This window comes from Oncorhynchus tshawytscha, linkage group LG01, assembly GCF_018296145.1.
Source record: "Oncorhynchus tshawytscha isolate Ot180627B linkage group LG01, Otsh_v2.0, whole genome shotgun sequence".
NCBI lineage: Eukaryota > Metazoa > Chordata > Actinopteri > Salmoniformes > Salmonidae > Oncorhynchus > Oncorhynchus tshawytscha.
The window spans coordinates 50,467,383-50,487,575 of NC_056429.1; the positions used below are offsets into that span (position 1 = coordinate 50,467,383).

Sequence of the window (20,193 nt, forward strand, 5' to 3'; positions counted from 1 at the left end):
ATATTGAAGTTAACTTGGGAGTCATGTGATATGTTGTGTGGTCGTCCCACTACAACTCGGGAAAACATGCAGTTTATTAAGCTATAGATTGAATAAGTTATCATAAACTTCACAGAGTGGTGAAAGTGCAAGGAGATGAGCTTAATGCTCCATTCCAATAAATATTCTAGTGACATGATAATTGATGCTTGGCTGCTGTTTGACAATTCAAATAATCACATAATGTAGGCTAGCTTACCTGTACTCTATCTGTGGACTGTTGGCTAAAAGCGCACGTGCCAAGACCAGAGTGGGCATATTCTCTATATAACACAACAATCTTGTGACAAAACCATCAGTAGCGTTGAAAATGCGATGGTAACACATGCATGGGAATTTGACCACAAAAAGTTATATTTATGTGCACTACGTCATCACGCAGAGCCTTTTCTCCACAACAAGTCCATTTGATTCAAACACATCCCTGGTGGGAAAATGTGCATACTGTTTTTATGCGGATTGTCGAATATTCACATTCAAATCTATCGCCAATTGGATGGAAACCTAGCTATTGATACAGTTAAGTGCTTAAAAAAAGTGGCATACCACGCTTTGTCCTGTGGTTCCACTGGAGCCAGTCTAGTTTAGGCAGCTGTCTGCCACCAGCTACCTCACAGGAATCACAGAAGATCACGCACACTCACCCATTAGCTCATACACACACACACGAGCTATCTTCATCAGGTACATACATAGCACAGCCAGTCTTCCTGATTGCATTCATTACTTCATCTGACAGAAAGCTTAGCTAATATGTTTGATCATTGGGATTTCTATCATGCAGATGAACGTGCTCGAATTATAGTACAGACCTTGAATAGAAACCAGAGGCAATACTAAAATGGCATTGGAAGCTTTTGGACTACACCGAGGTAAGAGTGTTCTGCTATTTTTTATAAAGACTACAAGCCTAACATTGTCACAAACATAGCTTTCTAACTTTTAGTGCCTTCTGAGCTAGCAAAATCCAGCCATTCCACGATGATACACAATATAGCAGACCTATAAATTTGTTGCTTTAAGTTCGCTGTCAGGTCAATGGGTTTTTGAAATTTAAACCCAAGGAATATGGTCTGTTGGACACGGTCCAAGTATATGCCATCACATACAGGCTGGTACCTTCATGGTATGTCCAACCAAACACTACATGGGTTTTCCTAGAAAAAAAAAATTGTATTCTAGACAGCTTAGCAAGTCATGTCAACCTTCAAATATATCTGCATTCAACGTTAAATAAAACAACTTTTCCCAACATAGGTCCTGGAAGGTAGCTGATGAATAACAGCTCCTATTTCTCTAGTGCAGCAACTACACATTTGAGCCCTCCTGATCCATCATGGAGGTTGTAAGAACCGCTCTCTTAATCCATAAACTGCTCTGCTACTGCCCCCTCATATAGATAGACATTCATGTGCTTCAAAAATACTTTGTATAGTAGTTAACAAATCACAAGGACACACCGCAAGTACTATACCTACTGTATAAGAATATACCGTGTACAAAACATTAGGAAAAACCTGCTCTTTCCATGACAGACTGACCAGGTGAATCCAGGTAAAACCTATGATCCCTTATGTCACTTGTTGAATCCACTTTAAATCAGTGTTGATGAAGGGGATGAGACAGGTTAAAGAAAGATTGTTAAGCCTTGAGACAGTTGAGATATGGATTGTGTATGTGTGCTATTCAGGGGGGGAATGGGCAAGACAAAAGATTTAAGTGCCTTTGAACGGGGTATGGTAGTAGGTGCCAGTCGCACCGGTTTGAGTGTGTCAAGAACTGCAACAATGGTGGGTTTTTCAAGCTCAACAGTTTCCTGTGTGTATCAAGCATAGTCCACCACCCAATAGACATCTAGCCAACTTGACACACTTGTGGGAAGCATTGGAGTCAACATGGGCCAGCATTCCTGTGGAACGCTTTTGACACTTTGAGTCCATGCCCCGATGAATTGAGGCTGTTTTGAGGGTAAAGGGGGGTGCAACTCAATATTAGGAAGGTGTTCCTAATGTTTTGTACACTCAGTGTATGCTGCAGTGTGTGACATTGAATTGTTTTACTAAAAATTCCATTGTTAGAATATCATATGATAAATTCAGCCATGGTGCAGGACTTGGTTACGGTATGTGTACACCACACTGACGATTGGGCAGAGTGTCAACAGCTAGCTTTCTCCTATTGTCACCTTATGCACCTTAACATACCTCAGACCAAACTGATCACTTACATTAGACAAACATATTCACTTGACTAAATAACTGTCCTAATTTAAAAAGTCAAGAGTAATAGTAATTATTTCCCAACACTCAACAGGCAACCAAGGGTTAGAGCTAGGTTCTCCTCACACTATAAATGTTTGTTGACAGGTTATAAGTTGACCTCTTTTACATAATTTCCTGGAAACGTGCCAAACTGTTTTGTCCTCTTCGAGGTACCTGAGAACAAAACAACAACAACATTTGTTAGTCTTTGCAATCAAATGTGCCTACTTATGTGACATAATAGCAACCACTACTATTGAGTACATAAACATAAACACATACGTTTTCAACTCTATGGGCTCTATTTTTTAGGCCAAACGCATGCTCATTGGCAATTCCCGAGTTGTTAAAAACCAGCGCTTTGCTATATACAGTGCCTTGCGAAAGTATTCGGCCCCTTGAACTTTGCGACCTTTTGCCACATTTCAGGCTTCAAACATAAAGATATAAAACTGTATTTTTTTGTGAAGAATCAACAAGTGGGACACAATCATGAAGTGGAATGACATTTATTGGATATTTCAAATTTTTTTAACAAATCAATAACTGAAAAAAAAATTGGGCGTGCAAAATTATTCAGCCCCTTTACTTTCAGTGCAGCAAACTCTCTCCAGAAGTTCAGTGAGGATCTCTGAATGATCCAATGTTGACCTAAATGACTAATGATGATAAATACAATCCACCTGTGTGTAATCAAGTCTCCGTATAAATGCACCTGCACTGTGATAGTCTCAGAGGTCCGTTAAAAGCGCAGAGAGCATCATGAAGAACAAGGAACACACCAGGCAGGTCCGAGATACTGTTGTGAAGAAGTTTAAAGCCGGATTTGGATACAAAAAGATTTCCCAAGCTTTAAACATCCCAAGGAGCACTGTGCAAGCGATAATATTGAAATGGAAGGAGTATCAGACCACTGCAAATCTACCAAGACCTGGCCGTCCCTCTAAACTTTCAGCTCATACAAGGAGAAGACTGATCAGAGATGCAGCCAAGAGGCCCATGATCACTCTGGATGAACTGCAGAGATCTACAGCTGAGGTGGGAGACTCTGTCCATAGGACAACAATCAGTCGTATATTGCACAAATCTGGCCTTTATGGAAGAGTGGCAAGAAGAAAGCCATTTCTTAAAGATATCCATAAAAAGTGTAGTTTAAAGTTTGCCACAAGCCACCTGGGAGAAACACCAAACATGTGGAAGAAGGTGCTCTGGTCAGATGAAACCAAAATTGAACTTTTTGGCAACAATGCAAAACGTTATGTTTGGCGTAAAAGCAACACAGCTCATCACCCTGAACACACCATCCCCACTGTCAAACATGGTGGTGGCAGCATCATGGTTTGGGCCTGCTTTTCTTCAGCAGGGACAGGGAAGATGGTTAAAATTGATGGGAAGATGGATGGAGCCAAATACAGGACCATTCTGGAAGAAAACCTGATGGAGTCTGCAAAAGACCTGAGACTGGGACGGAGATTTGTCTTCCAACAAGACAATGATCCAAAACATAAAGCAAAATCAACAATGGAATGGTTCAAAAATAAACATATCCAGGTGTTAGAATGGCCAAGTCAATGTCCAGACCTGAATCCAATCGAGAATCTGTGGAAAGAACTGAAAACTGCTGTTCACAAATGCTCTCCATCCAACTTCACTGAGCTCGAGCTGTTTTGCAAGGAGGAATGGGAAAAAATTTCAGTCTCTCGATGTGCAAAACTGATAGAGACATACCCCAAACGACTTACATCTGTAATCGCAGCAAAAGGTGGCGCTACAAAGTATTAACTTAAGGGGCTGAATAATAATAATAATAATTTTGCACGCCCAATTTTTCAGTTTTTGATTTGTTAAAAAAGTTTGAAATATCCAATAAATGTCGTTCCACTTCATGATTGTGTCCCACTTGTTGTTGATTCTTCACAAAAAAATACAGTTTTATATCTTTATGTTTGAAGCCTGAAATGTGGCAAAAGGTCGCAAAGTTCAAGGGGGCCGAATACTTTCGCAAGGCACTGTATATCAGCTCGCTTGCGCTGAGGTGGAAGGGGTGGAAATATTTGATGTGTGTCATTAAAAACGTGCCAATTTCAAGTAGCGCTACTGGTGATATTTAAGACTCACTAAAATCTGGTTTAGCAGTAATCCAATTGGTTATGGCATCGATTTTGTCAGAGGAGGCACACAGTAGCCTAATCAGTAGCCTAATCAGTAGCCTAATCAGTAGCCTAATCAGTAGCCTAATCAGTAGCCTATAACCAATGTTTTATTAAAATATCTTCCAGCAGCAAAAGAGTCAACTGCCATTACCGTATTTCTTAATATTGGACATTATTTTTGTCCATGCAGCTTCTTGGAAAAGTTAGGACTCAATAGGCCTATGTGAGATACCCATCGAATGAAAGGTGCCACCTGACTGTAGGAAGTCTGTTTAGAAACATCATGTCATTACAATAGACTGTTTATTGTTTTTCCTTTTGTAATTTTGTTAAAAAATAATATCTTACACTTTCATCTCTTGGACCTAACTGTCCAATCGCAGGAATTACAATCGCTGTGCTTGGTGCAGAATCTGCTTGTAGCCTAGGCTATTTGCCTGTTCATTTGTTTACCTTCCACGTGGCAAAGCCACTAACAGGCTATATCAATGGCAATGGTAGGCTAATCTTATTATAATGGTTGGGCAATATTCATTTGTCCATGGTTCGAACACGCATTGCATTTTTGAAATGCAAATGCAATGTGTGTAGATAGATATTTGAAGCCCCCCCCCCCTAAAAAATACTAGATTGGCTAAATGTTTGTTATAACTAGCCTTATTGAAGGGTTACTGTATACTATTTAATAAACAATATTCAATGTATAGGACAAACATCCACGCCTCAGGGGAGGATGGCTCATGATCATGGCTCATAATAATGGCTGGAACTGAGCGAATTTAATGGCATCAAACACGTGGAAACATGTAATTAATGAATTTGATACCGTTCCACCTTTTCCACTCCGGCCATTACCACGAGCCCGTCCTCCCCAATTCAGGTGCCAACAACCTCCTGTGGTTGGTTGGTTTGCTTTATGTTCATGGAACAAGAGATGCGATTTATGACATCTTGCTTCTAACCCGATCCTGATTTAGAAATATTGTTGTTGTAGAAAAAAACCCAAACAGATGAATTGCTTTTCATTTAATTTGATTAAAAACCAAACTTATTATAAAGATTCAGCGACAATGGGTTTATGTTGAGAATGTACATGGCTATTTCTGGAGAAGTGCAAGTATGATCAGTAAGATGGCTCCATGACGTTTATAAAACATTACATTTGGGAGCAGATTAACAGTGAGAGTGGACATTCCCCCTTTCTCTTTATATTCAATCTTTGTCCAGCTCCTGTGAAAAGTTTGGATGTGCGTAAAAAAAAAACATTGTCTAAGTTGCCTTGTCTGTATTATAAGCCCACGGGGAGTAATTATGGTGCCTATAACTATTTAGACAGACCCATTTTTATTAGAATTATACACTGCCTTTTTAGGCCTCATCAATAGCCTAGTGAATTTAATCTTGCTTATTGACTACGTTTGGCATGTCCATGTCCAATTTACAGTAGGCCTATCCCCTACAGCCCCTACAAAACAATGTATTTCCATATTGAAGCAACGCAATTAGAACAATGTGGACTGCAAACATATTCAACGTATTTAGCAAATATGGGGGAGGCTATTTAACGAACTGATGACAACGCAATACATAAAAGACCGTAAATACACAACTTAAAGTGACCACATATTTAGCCATTGAGCACGTTCTGATTGGCCAGTGAGGTGTCAAGTCGCGACGCACCCACAACTTCTTTATTCATCAAGACCCAGCTACCGCCTGCTACTGCGCCACTAATTCCGGTTGTGAAAATAGCTAAAATATTTTTGACACCTATAGCGCTACTGCCAGCGCTAAGATTGACCATTGTGTTAGGTTTGCGAAAATAGAGCCCGATGTGTTTGAACCTCCTCTATATGCGAATTTCTGAGAAACTACCCACATGGCAGTTTTACCCTCTGCTGTCACTCTGCTGTCACTCTGCTGTAAGCCTATATGGATGAATGTGACTATGACCATATCTTTGGGGAATCCATCCTGAGCCCCCAGGCACATACCAACAAACCAGCCATCATCGCACTTCTCCATGACACTGACAAGATCTCCCTCCTGCAGCTCCAGCTCATCTTCATTCTGTGGCACATAACTGTACAAAGCCTGGAAACTGTAGGATAACATTACATGAAGTTAGAACTACAACCACAAAAGGACTTGAGAGACATAGTATCAAAAACTAAATATGAGACGTATTTACAAGACCAGGGTAGTGTTCAGTAGGCACCAAATGGTTTAAAACCAACTGAAACAGGGGGCGACTACTGGGACTCATTTTAGTTTTCTATTTGCAAAGCATTTTAAAATCTTTTCCGTGGCATGCCCTAATGAACATGACTCGGTTGAACTGGGGCCTTAAGTCAGAGTACAACAGTAAAACAGAAACCAGAGTATCCAGAGCTCAGACTAGACGTAGGGACAGACATCAGACGGCCATACTCACATTCCACAGCTGAGACGGCTTGGCTCCGGGCTGCTGCTGTGGGACTGGGGTTGCTGGGAAATGATGAGAGATTGTTTACTGGGGTGAAGGGGGGCAGGAGTCTGTGGAGGACAGAGTCATTGGGGTGGGGGGAGAGGGTGCTGCAGTACCTCACCGAGGTCTCGGCTATATTCATGATCTCATTACACACCGCCTCCTAGTGACAGTGGTCAGGTAAGAAGTCAGTCAGAGAGAGAATTCCCAGTCAGCCCAGAAGGAGAGATGAAGGAGTTGGGTAGAGGGGCAGGGCAGGGAGTTAGAGGGTGCACAGGAAGAAGGAAGGTAGGAGGTCCAGTGAGTAGCAAGGCAGAAAGGGAGGGATCCGTTAGAAACCAGGAAAAACCAGGAAAGTCGTGAAACACCAGAAGAGATGGTGGTGGAGTCCGGCCGAGGGGTAAGCATGGAAGAGCAAGACACTAGAGTGAGTGGCATATAGAATGAACACAGTCACAATGAACTATTAGTTCACGTCTGATACTATTCAAAAGATGATATGCACAATTAGTGGGGAGGAAAAGATGACAGCAAGGTCATGCAAGAATGCTGTCATATTTATCTTATTGACTTGTTCTTCACAGAAACTCAAAGTAACAGTCTAAAGCTGAGATGTGGTTTAGGATAAACGATTAGTTAAGTGAGGAAGTTCAGTTAAATTAACAGTGACGAGTTAAAGCAAGCGATCATCATAGATCATGATAAATAAATCCCCACCACGTATTTCTTATCCAGAAATACCAGACATTATCGTCAGCCACAAAAGGCAAATCAGCACCTTACCGTGAATGAGTTAGCATTCATGTTGTTGTCCTGGATGTCAAACAACATGACAGGGCTTCTGGAGGTTCTTCCATGGTAGTCACTGTCATTCTTCAGCAGCTGTAAGAGGAACACACACATTAGACTCTATGGCTCACAAATAAGAGTTCCCCACTGGGCACAGATGTCAATTCAACGTCTATTCTACGTTGGTTCCATGTAATTTCATTGAAATTGCATGGAAACAACGTTGATTCAACCAGTGTGTACCCAGTGGGTGATGTCTGGAAGATGCAATTCATTTCCAACAGCGTGCTGTAAACACAATCGTAGTGGAAGTCAATTTACACTGTTAGAAAAATCCATAGACATATCTCTCAAACAAAAGTTATTTTCTATAAAAACATTCATACATTTGTTTCAGATTGTTCACAAACCAGTCTTAATCCTCAAATAGTAATCAAATTGGCTTCTCTATGACAATATTTTCCAATATGATGGTATAATTGTGGGGGGTCAAGAATCTGCAACCCCCCTGAATCATTCAACACATTAAAAAAATACAATGATTTAATCATGCACGGTCACATGGTTTTCATTCCAAACACCTGAGATAAATCTTCATATGAAAACTCAATTTAACACTCAAACATGTGCATGTTAGTAGCGCACACACAAACAAAAACAACATGCAGACCAAAATATGACACGAGTCGTGTAAGCTCTGCTGACTGCATTGGAGGAAGGTCAACATTAGGTCAACATTACAGTTAGTTGTCATTCACTATCTATTGCACAATTATCTATCTAGAGGCAGCAACAACGGAAACATCCTATTATTGTGGCTCACAGAGGGAAGAACTCCAGTTCTAACCACAGTGAGCCCGAGATGCAACACTGCACACCATGCAGTTGATCAGATACCTCTGCAGGGCTATTTCGCCAGCTGCCCAGGGCTTCGCGGCCAGTGCCCCTGTCTCCCTCTGCCCCCTCCCCCTCCATCAAATCCCTCTCCAGGATGCTCAAGGGGCTGGCCCCTGTCAACCAGCTCTCCAGGCCCGCCCCTCCACAGGGGCTCAGGCTGCGGGACAGACGAGGAGAGGGAGGGGAAAGCAGGAAGTCCTCCCCCTGGGGCGGGGTGAAGGTGAGGAAAGGGGTGGCCGAGCCAGGGCGGGGCGGGTAGGGCGGGGGCAGGGGGAGGCGGAGGGGGAGGCCATGGGGGAGATGCAATAGGGGCTGCCGCAGATGGGGGCACAGGGCTGGCAGACTTGGAGGGGGCAGGTACTCGCCCCAGCGGTAAGACACAGAGGGAGCGGGGGTAGAGGAGGGGTGGGGGCAGTGGGGGGCTGGCACCCCCTATGGTCAGGGAGATCCACTCAGAGGAGATGGCATGGACCTCGGGGGACACAGAGCGGCGGGGGGAGCGGGGGAGGGGCAGGGGGGATGTGGTGAGCCGGTTGTTACGGACACGGTTCAGCTTATAGACCAAAATGACCATCCAGAGAGAGGGGAGGACGAGGGACAGAAACGGAAAGATTAAACATTACACATGAGTATGAATAAACAAAACACAAATAATAAAGTTAAAATAAATAGCAATACTAGGCCACAAAAGTAAACAAAAAAAACTGAGGCAAACTTGGAGTGTACAGGATTGTTGTATTCCTGGACAGACAGCTATACCAGAGAGTGTGTGTGTGTGGAGCGTGTCATTACCTGAGGGGAAGCATTGAGGCTGCGGTGAGGTGATTGGCCAATGGGGGGGTCTGGGTAATCCAATCCATTCTTTACTCTGGGTCGTTTGTGCACCTCTATGTAGGTGACTGGGAATATACCCTGGCGATTGGTGCCAGAGACTTTGCCCTCGTACCAGTTCTCATCGACCCTGCGAATCAGGATGATCCTCTCTCCCTGTAGACATACATTGGCATCCCGTTAGCTCATACTGTATAATCGCACATTTAGATGCATGATATAACAAACCATTATATAAGATAACATAGTATAACATTAAAGCAAGCACAAACTAAACACCATCAGCTCACACAAGATTTCTGATAAGCATACTGTATTTCCTGTATCCTGAAACTGTGATGGTACTATGTTGCAATACTTGTGATTTCAATCTGTATTATGTAAAAAGAGGAACAAATGTTACAGCTGCTCTGAACCTCAAAACCCTTAACACCTAGTTCTTTTTACCTTTCTGAATGACATCTCCACCACCGTGTCCCCTGTAAAGTTGAAGCGTGCAATGGCCTCTCCATACTCCAGCACCTGCACTGGGGCACTCTTCTTTGGCTGGGCCTTCTCCGTGGGGGGAAGGAGCTGGAGAAAACATACACGCAAAGCCCAAAATACAAATCGGTCAATGTCAATGCTAGGATCTAGTGTCAAGTTCAGGAGGCAATCAGTCAAAGTCAATGATAGGTACTGTAACAGTGTCACATTCACGAGGGCACAACTGTAGTACAACATTTTGCAACAGGAAACAAATATCTGTGCATTTCCATGGACAAGGTGGCACCTCCCTGTTTCAAAACAGTTTCTTCCTACTGAACACGACTCCAGTGAATACCAATACTGGGCCTCTTCCACTGTTGAACTTTTCAACTGACTGGTGTCATAACCCTGAAGCTTTGACTTGTGTCATAATAACACTGCAATGACAGGTCAATTTGGCACATCAGTCTGTACCGTACTGTAGTGAGTTCCATTTTGTAACGGTCTGTACCTCAACATAACTCCGCGGGAAGATGCCGACTCTGCCGTGATGCTCCCCTTCAAACCAATTATTATCCACCTGTCGAATGATGTACACAATGTCTCCCTTTTGAAATGGTAACTCCCTGAAAAAGAGAGCAACAACAAACATATATGTTAGCTATTGGATTCAACAATATGCCAAATTAAAAATATGAGCAATATGACAAAGGCAGAAATATGACCACATATCAACCACATGAAACATTTCACTATGAGACTCAGAATGAGGTCTACCCACATGGAAATTGCTATGTGAGAGTGGAGATGAATATAAACCGCCATTCAGCCAGTCAGTCAGTCAGTCACACTAATGCCTATATGGTACAGTAACATGATGATTACAACACACCAAGGCTTATATTTTGCTGCAGCTTAACATATTTTGTGCATTGTCTTGAAATCACTTGTGATATGTGCGTCAATGCGTTTTACCCACTTTAGAGTCTCCGCTCTGAAGTCAAACCGAGCCAGGGCTGGAGTTCTCTGTAAAACAAACAAAGCAGGGACTGTTAGAAAATAAGGATGGATAAAGCAGCCTGGACTCCCATGCCCTGTGGCATGTACTGAACATTGGTTATTCAGTTCAGGCTGGCCTTGCATGCCAGGTTCACACAAAACTATATTTGAATTTATGTGCACGTGAATTACTGCTGGTGGTTACAGTATATCTTTATACCCTGTAGTAAGACATTATTAATTCATAAAAGTTGAGGCACATGAAAAAAATCTCTTGTACATGTCAGGCTGCAATAAACATTTGTGTTCTTCTCCAAAGCATATAAAGCACTACAAACTAACAATAACATAATATGATTCCCGAATGTATAAAAACATAAACATATAATCTAGAGTAACAATTTGTACTGGTCGGTAATTAGTTCAAATGCTTAAATGTTTTTGAGTGCTAAATTTAACTTCTGAGCTCATCTGGTTGTTAGTTGTGCCCTTTCAGTGTCCCTGATCCACTGAGAATATTCTAGCAATGACAGGAATGAAACGACTCATGTGACTGTTTCTGTACGGTGGTGGTAAATACTGAGCTACTGTGGACTGCAGTCAAACAGATGCCAAAAGAGCAGGCAAGCCGATCAAAATGCAGTAAATGTGTGTGTCAGGGAAAACAGAGTGAAAGGCTAGGATCATGATGATATACAGTATTTTTGGCAGACTTATTTAGCTGGTCCCTGAAAATAGAGTAGAGTAGAGAGCATACTCTTTGTTGTCCGGGTTTGGCCGGAGTAGGCCATCATTGTAAATAAGAATTTGTTCTCAACTGACGTGCCTAGTTAAATAAAAGGTTTAAAAAAAAATTAATTGGAAGTGTATGGTATTGTAAAAAGGTATGTTGAAACGATAAATCACAAACATAATGGGTGAAAAAAACTGTAGAACCTATATTGTGCTAACCTGTACAAAGCGTTATGTTGAACCTTGGAGTGTGTTTATAGCTACAGCTACTATCCCAATAGCTTCATTCATCCATATTCAGGCAAGCAAGGTCAAATCATGATGTAAGTACATTTAAATCGTTGTAGTCAGCGGAGTCATGCTCATAGGGGGCACAGGGGCACATGCCCCTCAGATCTGTACGGTTTAAAAAATTCAAACTACCCCAAAATATTTTATTTCTCTGTAATACTACTAGCCACCTAGCAATTTTATGAAGTTGGCTTTAGCTCGCCCAGATAGGTTTGCAATCTCCCAACCTCATAATTACAGTGCCTTCAGAAAGTATTCACACCCCTTGACTTTTTCCACATTTTGTTGTTACCTGTGGGATTAAAATGGATTTGTCATTTTTTTGGTCAAAAACTGTAACTCGGCCACTCAGGGAACATTCACTGTATTCTTGGTAAGCAACTCCTGTGTAGATTTGGCCTTGTGTTTTAGGTTATTGTCCTGCTGAAAGGTGAATTCACCTCACAGTGTCTGGTGGAAAGCAGACTCAAATCAAATCCAAATGCTTCGTAAACAACAGGTGTAGACTAACAGTGAAATGCTTACTTACCGGGCCCTTCCCAACAATGCCGAAAAAAATTACAAAAACAGAAAAAGTGGAATGAACCAGGTTTTCCTGTAGGATTTTGCCTGTGCTTAGCTCCATTCCGTTCCCAGTCCTTAACGATTACAAGCATTCCCATAACATGATGCAGCCACCACTATGGTTGAAAATACAGAGAGTGGTACTCAGTAATGTGTTGTATTGGATTTAGCCCAAACATACACTTTGTATTCAGGACAAAAAGTGAATTGCTTTGCCACATTTTTTGCAGTATTACTTTAATGCCTTGTTTGCAAACAAAACGCATGTTTTGGAATAATTTTATTCTGTACCTGCTTCCTTCTTTTCACTCTGTCAATTAGGTTAGTATTGTGGAGTAACTACCATGTTGATCCTAGCACAGCCATTAAACTCTCTTAAAGTCACCCATTGGCCACATGGTGAAATCCCTGAGCGATTTCCGATTTCCCTGAGCGATTTCCTTTCCAGCAACTGAGTTAGTTTGGAAGGACACCTGTATCTTTGTAGTGACTGGGTGTATTGATACAGTGCTCAAATGGATATGCCAATGTCTGCTCTTTCTATTTTTACCCATCTACCTATAGGTGCCCTTCTTTGCGAAGCATTGGAAAACCTCCCTGGTCTTTGTGGTTGAATCTGTGTTTGCATTTCACTCCTCGACTGAGGGACCTTACAGATAATGTGTGTGTGGAGTAGAGAGATTGAGGTAGTCATTCAAAAATGTTGTTAAGTACTATTATTGCAAAGAGTGAGTCCATGCAACTTATTATGTGACTTGTTAAGCACATTTTAACTCCTGAACCTATTTAGGCTTGCCATTACAAATGTTTTGAATACTTATTGACTCAAGACATTTCAGCTTTTCATTTTTTATGAATTAGATTATTAGTTATTGTTCAATTGAATCAATTTTAAATTCAGGCAGTAACACAACAAGATGTTTTGAATACTTTCTGAAGGCACTGTAGTTACCTACCAAGAAGCCATTTCAGGCTATCAATCAAGTTAAAGAAGCTATACTGAACAAAAATATAAATGCAACATGTAAAGTGTTGGTCCCATAGTTCATGAGCTGAAATATAAGATCCCAGAAATCTTCCATACGCACAAAAAGCTTATTTCTCTCAAACGTTGTGCAGAAATAAGTTTACATCCCTGTTCGAGAGCCTTTCTCCTTTGCCAAGATAATCCAGGCACCTAACAGGTGTGGCATATGAATAAACTGATTAAACAGCATGACACAGGTGCACCTTGTGCTGGGGACAATAGAAGGCCACTCTAAAATGATCAATTTTGTCACACAACACAATGCTACAGATGTCTCAAGTTGAGGGAGGGAGCGTGCAATTTCGCCCTTTTGTGGGGAAAAGCTTATTCTGATTGGCTAGGCCTGGCTCCTCAGTGGGTGGGCTTGGGCCCATGCCCTCCCAGTCCCACCTATGGCTGGCAACTGCCTAGTCATGTGAAATCCATAGATTAGGGCCTAATTTATTTATTTCAAATGACTGATTTCCTTATATGAACTAACTCAGTAAAATTGTTATATGTTGAATGTTATATTTTTTGTTCAGTATAGCTTGTCTAATTATTTATTTATTTATTTATTTTACCTTTATTTAACTAGGCAAGTCAGTTAAGAACAAATTCTTATGTTCAATGACAGCCTAGGAACAGTGGGTTAACTGCCTGTTCAGGAGCAGAATGACAGATTTGTACCTTGTCAGCTCGGGGGTTTGAACTTGCAACCTTCTGGTTACTAGTCCAACGCTCTAACCACTAGGCTACCCTGTCGCCCCAGGGTAGCCTAGCATGCCTGCTAGCAAGGCTGGTACACTTAAAAAAATGACCACCAGTCAGGATTATACCGACAGCTCAGATATGCAGCTCAGCTTAGATATGCAGAAAAATACTTATTTTCTTACATAGAATTAAGCATAACGATTATGGCTCTAGATTGCAGGAAAAAGCTGTTTCAGGTGTTTGAAAAATATTTTTGGGGTTTTTGACACCCCTGGTTATAGTCATCATGGGTGTTGACCCATGTTGAATGTAATAAGCAGTAAAAAGGCAGAACAATGATTCAAGCCAGAGTTACTAAATGCCCTAATCACTGTAACATCTGACTCAAATGTACAACGTTTGCTTCAACCCTTTGAAGTCTGGTCACAGCTGACAAAACCATCTGTGAAAGCAGGAACCCGACCGTCTCTCCTCCCCTCACACACAGTACAGTACACTCACACACAGTACAGTACAGTACACACACCGGTGGATTTAGGTATAGGCGACATGGGCAGCCTCCCAGGGCGGTATCTTGCCGGGGGCGGCACGGGGCGCCCGCACAAAATCAAAAATCGTAATGGTGACATTTGCGAGATTGGTTTTCTATAGCTCATTTGCACATCATTTCAATGATATCATATCACCATGTGGGACTGTGGGTCAGTTAACCTTGTCAGAGTGGGTGCCCTGTTTCTAGTTTGTGAGCTAGGCAGGCTGCTGCCTGGGAAGGTCTCCCACTTAGAAGTACAAGATGGGAGGGGGGCTGGGGTAGGTAGACCTCAGGTCTCTCCACTGGAAGCCAGAGGTAGGGGGAGCGGGGGAGTCTATCAAATAGCGCACATCATTAGTACTGTACAGTCACTCTACGAAATGCTACCAAATAAACCACAATTCATTCATAATACTGTGAATATATTGTTTCACAGACATATTGTTGCATTTCTTTCTGGTTTGTGCGAAGTCGTTCAGAATAATATAAAACCAGTCTGCATACCACCAAGGTGAATTGGTTTAGTCTTGACTCTTGGTTGACAGTGTTGGGGGATCGGTAATGTATTGATGCTCGAGTGCCAAATTGACGCAAATTTGTTTCTATTTGTCTTTGTTACTTCTTTTTGATATTTGAGTCTTGTTTTTTGTAAATATTTTTAAATGTCATGATTATTTATTTTAGTTGTTCCAAATGTCTGAATAAAAATGACAGTTAGTGCAGAATGTTTTTTGTGTGTTTTTTGTTGCTGTGGGGCTGAAGGTGGGGTTTGCCATACAAGCTAGATCCTTTTTTTACAATGAGAGGGATGGCACTGTATTGTACCTCTGACCCGGATTTCCTCTTGTCTGCGTCATTGATGTTGATGTTGAGCAGGTCTCCGAAACGTTCGTTAGTGATGAACTGATGGTGGGTGGGAACAATTCCCGTGTGTCGCCTCGATGCTGTGTCAGCCTCCTCCTGCTCCCTCTTCAGCCGCCGTTGCTCTTCCAAAATTTTCTGTCAGGAAACATACCATTATCTGTCATTTATTTAGCATTTTACTTGTTTTTGAATGCCACATTAATAGTTCTAAGGACCACGGACACTCCAAGATGGAGGATGGAAATGATAGGTAAAGCAATTTGAATATTGGGGAAATATTTCATAGTTTTAGTATACGCTGAACAGTTTTTAGTAATATTTATTGTTCAAAAGGAGAGTGAAGCCCTATCAGATTTTGTTGAGAGAGGACGACAAAAGAAATGTTGCAGAAACAATAAACAAACCATAAAACAAACAATAAAGAAACATTACCTCTTTATCTCCATGGCGTCTCCTGACCACCTCATCCAGGCCGTCACCAAGGTCTCCTTGGGTCAAGGACTCTGAATCTAATACAAAATAAATACATCAATTATGTCCTGAAATTCTCCAAAGGCATTCAACATTTTCCCATAACAGAGTTCATCAATAGTGCTGCTTTCAATATCTATAATATTTCAATAAACAAAAAAAGAAATGTCTCTAACCCTATTGCAATACCACTATTACAATAGAGCTGTAAATGCAAGGGAACACTGTAAAATATAGAACTAGACATGCTCCGAAGAAAAGGTGTCCGTTGCAGTATGACAAAGGAAAGATACACACACCGAAGGGGAAAAAAAACATATTCCCACATGCACAAAAACAATAAACACAGTATGACACAGCTTTATTTAGCCTGTTTTTATGAAAAAATACTAGAGGTGGATGGCTATAGAGAAAACAAAATACTGTACAAAACATTCAGATCAAAAAAAAAAGTGACTTATGATATGGTTGATGTACAATGTAAATGCATATCACCCATCACCAATGAGTCATCTGATTTCCACACTGACATGTTTAATTACTTCATCCCAGTTATCCCTGTATCCCTAACTCATCTTGCTTCCCAGGCAGCCATTAGCAATAGACATTTCACCATTCCTCAAACCAAACACCATAAGAAAACCCCTATAATTACCAACCTCTGAGACATAAATCCATGTATTATTACACAGAATATATACAGGAAGTACCAATACCAGCTATAAGGAAATAAGAGGGAAGCACATAGTCTCTCTACTTGAAATTCCAGTCTTGTCAGAATGATAAAATAGAGGATGACAGACGAAAACAGACCCCCTGACATAGCACATTTGCTTATGCCAAAGCTGACAAAAACCGAAAGCACACAGCCTTGTAAAAGATATGGTAACGCGTTACTTGAGGGTGTATACTGTATGCCATATGCATTGCCATAACAATAGCCTACACCAACATTACATGGCATTTTACATGAAGATCCATACATTTTTATCTAAATGAATCCCTTTTAGCCAATCTACTTTAACACAATTCAGAGAAGTGTCATGTAGGCCTCGGTCGTGTTTATGTGGCTATGTATAACTCCTTAAGACCTGTCACTGAATACATACATTACCAAAAGTTGTCAGAATGCTCTAAAGTTACAAGTGTTTTGCGATGGGTTTAATGGAAAAGAATGTTTGTCAGGCAAGACAATTTAACCAAACACCGCATTGTTACTGTGACACACCACACAGACAAAAAAAATATGGAAGGTGGTAGCATCACGTTGTGAAAAATACCGATAGAATGCAAAGAAGAAAAGCTTGGAGAAAAAAAAACACAATGAGTGGCCATAGAGATCGGCACGGGTGTGTGGGAGAAGGGACACTTAGATGAAAATATGGAGAGGAGATAGCCACCTCTGCGGTGAGCTGCTAGCGGCTGCAGAAGATTCCCATTGGCGTCCAAGACTCCCCTATTAGTCAGGTTGTTGTCACTGTCGGACGGTGCACCTTCCCCGTTGCCCAGCTTCTCCAGCAACTCCAAGGAAGAGAGGCGCGGTGGAATGAGGGGCCTGGGATCATAGACATTTGTCTGTGACATTTGACCTGTCATCACCTTAGTGGCTGAGAGAGTCTTTTTGGCCTGGTGAGACCGGAGAGGCCTCTTCACCTTGAACGGTGCAGGGCCCATGAGGAAGAGGTTTGAGGGGAGAGAGGAGGAGTTCTTTATTTTCTCCTGGGTAGACAGTTTGTCCTGCTGGGCCGTAGCCTGCTGCTGCCTCTCGTGCCGCCGGATAGTGGTGAAGCGGGTATAGGAGGCAGGGCAGGAGCCTTTGCACTTGCTGCTGGGTTTATGGTGGTGGTGGTTGTGTGGGGAAGCGGACGGGGTGACTGGTGCTGGGGGACTGTTTGAGGTTCTGGAGATAGTGACCTTTGGGGGTTTCTCTGTTGGTACTGGGGCTTTCTCTGTTGGTACTGGGGCTTTCTCTGTGGGGCCGTGCTGCTCTGTCTCAGACTCAGTCCCAGAGAGGGACTCGGCTCTCAGTGTGTCACTGTACTCAGAGGATCCCACCATCTCGCTGCCTGACAGAAACGCCTTGTCTCGGGCTGCCTTGCCGTCTGTGTCCTCGAGAGGGCAGCCCTCTGTCTGCCCAGTGTGCCCTGGGACAGTGACCATCAGCGACTCAGCCGAGACAGCGGACGCCATGAAGAGGTCGGCGGGGCTGTGGTTGTGGGTGAGGCTCTGGCCTGTGGGTAGTGTTGGCATGGAGGAGGAGCGTGTGGGAGACGGGCTGGAGCGCTGGATGATCAGTTCAAACTCTGACACCCGCGACGACACGGCGTCCCGCCTGGGAATGTTCTCCCCTGCCTCATCTCCCTCCCCATCAGTTCCATTGACCCCCACCTTCTCGAACAGGGAGGTCAGGCTACGGACACTCCCGTGGGGGCTGGAGCCCACTGAGCAGGATGGCCTCTGGATGCTGTGCATGTTCCGGTACAGGGTGGAGAACTCAGATGTGCTCCTTCTAGTCGCAGGGCTGCCATTATTTAAACCAGCCTCAGAGTCAAGGGGGAGACCATTAGAGTTTTTGTGTGTGTTTGAGTTTAGTCCGCTCTCCTGGGCCTCTGCGCCTGTGCTCCCTGTGTATATATCCTCACAGCTGTGTGCCTTTGGGTGCCTGGCAGGCGCAGTCCTCCTGTCCTGGCTGTCAACACTAGGGGGTATCAGCTTAGGTTTGAACTTAGAGGGGAGGATTTGGGGTATGCAGGCTTTGGCAGCAGATAAGGGCTTCTTATTCTTACACTGGTAACCTAGGGCATTACTGGCAAGAACTGATCGACTATTTACAGAAGAGCATGGTGAAATTATATAGCCATTCCCACCTTGATAATCCACTGGCAAGCATGCAGGACAACAGAATAAACAGCATATTAGGTTAATGGTCACAAATTCACACACACTGAAAATAACACAGGGTCAACACATTTCTAAAGTAAAGACAACGTCCATCAAAAGTTGATGAGGGAGAAAAGAACGTGATGCATTTCACATCAAGTAACAAAATGACTTTGTTATACTATTAGTAATGCCACTTGTTAAATGCTTCGTTTTAAGTGGAGAAGTGAACATGTTGATTCTGAATAGTGCTAGAAATGCATGTTAAGTGTCTTGTAATTTTCACTGGAGCTGATATGTTAATTCAATCACAATTATTCATAATTAAATGATTAGTGATCGTAAAGCAGTAACGTAAAAGAAGTGAAACAACAGAAAGGGCAAAGAGCAGGGCAGTATGTCATGCATGAAATGCTATGTGATTTAATGTTGGTAAGCTTGCTGTTCGAACATCAAATTAAATAACAGATTACATTTTCAGATTACATTTTCACAGTAGCTTTGATATCAGTATAAACTAAAATGATGCAATAAAAGAGCTCATAAGAGTTCATAAGAAACACAAACTACTCTATAAGCCACCGTTGCCCATCTACGCACTACTTACGAACTAGGCCTCAGCATTGAGGATTTGGAATGCCCTTAACTTTTTGCAGCTAACCCAGAAAGCCCTTCCAACACCAGGGTCCATCACAGGACAGTCTCAAATAGAACTGTGAGCGACTACAACATAATATTCTGGAAGACACACCTGCTGGGATGAGTAGTCATGGTTGACTCTCACCTCTGAGTAAGAGATGTGCTAGTAATGCCACATACTGTATGTGCTAGTCCTACCACAGTAAAGAATGACACAACCCAGTAGGGAATAATGACACACAACCGCCACCAGCTGTTGTGATAGCAACTCTACAGGGATGTTGCCTACAGCAGTAAATGCTCATTTACATTATGCTAACGAGGCTGTATTTTTTGGCTCAGTCACATCTACCATCAGTATCCTGTTTAAGCAACTCCTCACTGTATAAGTTGAATACTAATGTTATTTCCATGAATAAGTCATTATAGGGTGGCTTGCGAAAGTATTCACCCCCTTGGCATGTGTCCTATTTTGTTGCCTTACAACATGGAAATAAAATAGATTTTTGGACCGGTTGTATCATTTGATTTACCCAACATGCCTACCAATTTGACGATGCAAAATATTTTTTTTATTGTGAAACAAACAAGAAATA

The 20,193-nt window shown here is 42.2% G+C and overlaps 2 protein-coding genes across 2 annotated transcripts in view; both read right to left on the bottom strand.

The window, feature by feature from the left end:
- The window catches only part of LOC112249749 (PDZ and LIM domain protein 1), a 29,673-nt gene extending 29,376 nt beyond the window's left edge, over nucleotides 1-297 (bottom strand). Inside the window, exon 1 of the mRNA XM_042328138.1 lies at nucleotides 239-297. Within this exon, the coding sequence (XP_042184072.1) occupies nucleotides 239-297 (59 nt within the window). The remainder of the gene's footprint in view (nucleotides 1-238) is intronic.
- A 1,671-nt stretch (nucleotides 298-1,968) lies between these two features.
- The window catches only part of LOC112252676 (sorbin and SH3 domain-containing protein 1-like), a 55,636-nt gene continuing 37,411 nt past the window's right edge, over nucleotides 1,969-20,193 (bottom strand). The window contains exons 16-28 of the mRNA XM_042328150.1: nucleotides 17,479-18,957; nucleotides 16,040-16,116; nucleotides 15,569-15,742; nucleotides 10,885-10,931; nucleotides 10,417-10,531; nucleotides 9,885-10,010; nucleotides 9,399-9,593; nucleotides 8,618-9,159; nucleotides 7,943-7,997; nucleotides 7,704-7,802; nucleotides 6,888-6,940; nucleotides 6,448-6,554; nucleotides 1,969-2,474 (exon numbers count right to left, since the gene is read on the bottom strand). Coding sequence (XP_042184084.1) covers nucleotides 2,407-2,474; nucleotides 6,448-6,554; nucleotides 6,888-6,940; nucleotides 7,704-7,802; nucleotides 7,943-7,997; nucleotides 8,618-9,159; nucleotides 9,399-9,593; nucleotides 9,885-10,010; nucleotides 10,417-10,531; nucleotides 10,885-10,931; nucleotides 15,569-15,742; nucleotides 16,040-16,116; nucleotides 17,479-18,957 — 3,137 coding nt within the window. The 3' untranslated portion in view covers nucleotides 1,969-2,406. The remainder of the gene's footprint in view (nucleotides 2,475-6,447; nucleotides 6,555-6,887; nucleotides 6,941-7,703; nucleotides 7,803-7,942; nucleotides 7,998-8,617; nucleotides 9,160-9,398; nucleotides 9,594-9,884; nucleotides 10,011-10,416; nucleotides 10,532-10,884; nucleotides 10,932-15,568; nucleotides 15,743-16,039; nucleotides 16,117-17,478; nucleotides 18,958-20,193) is intronic.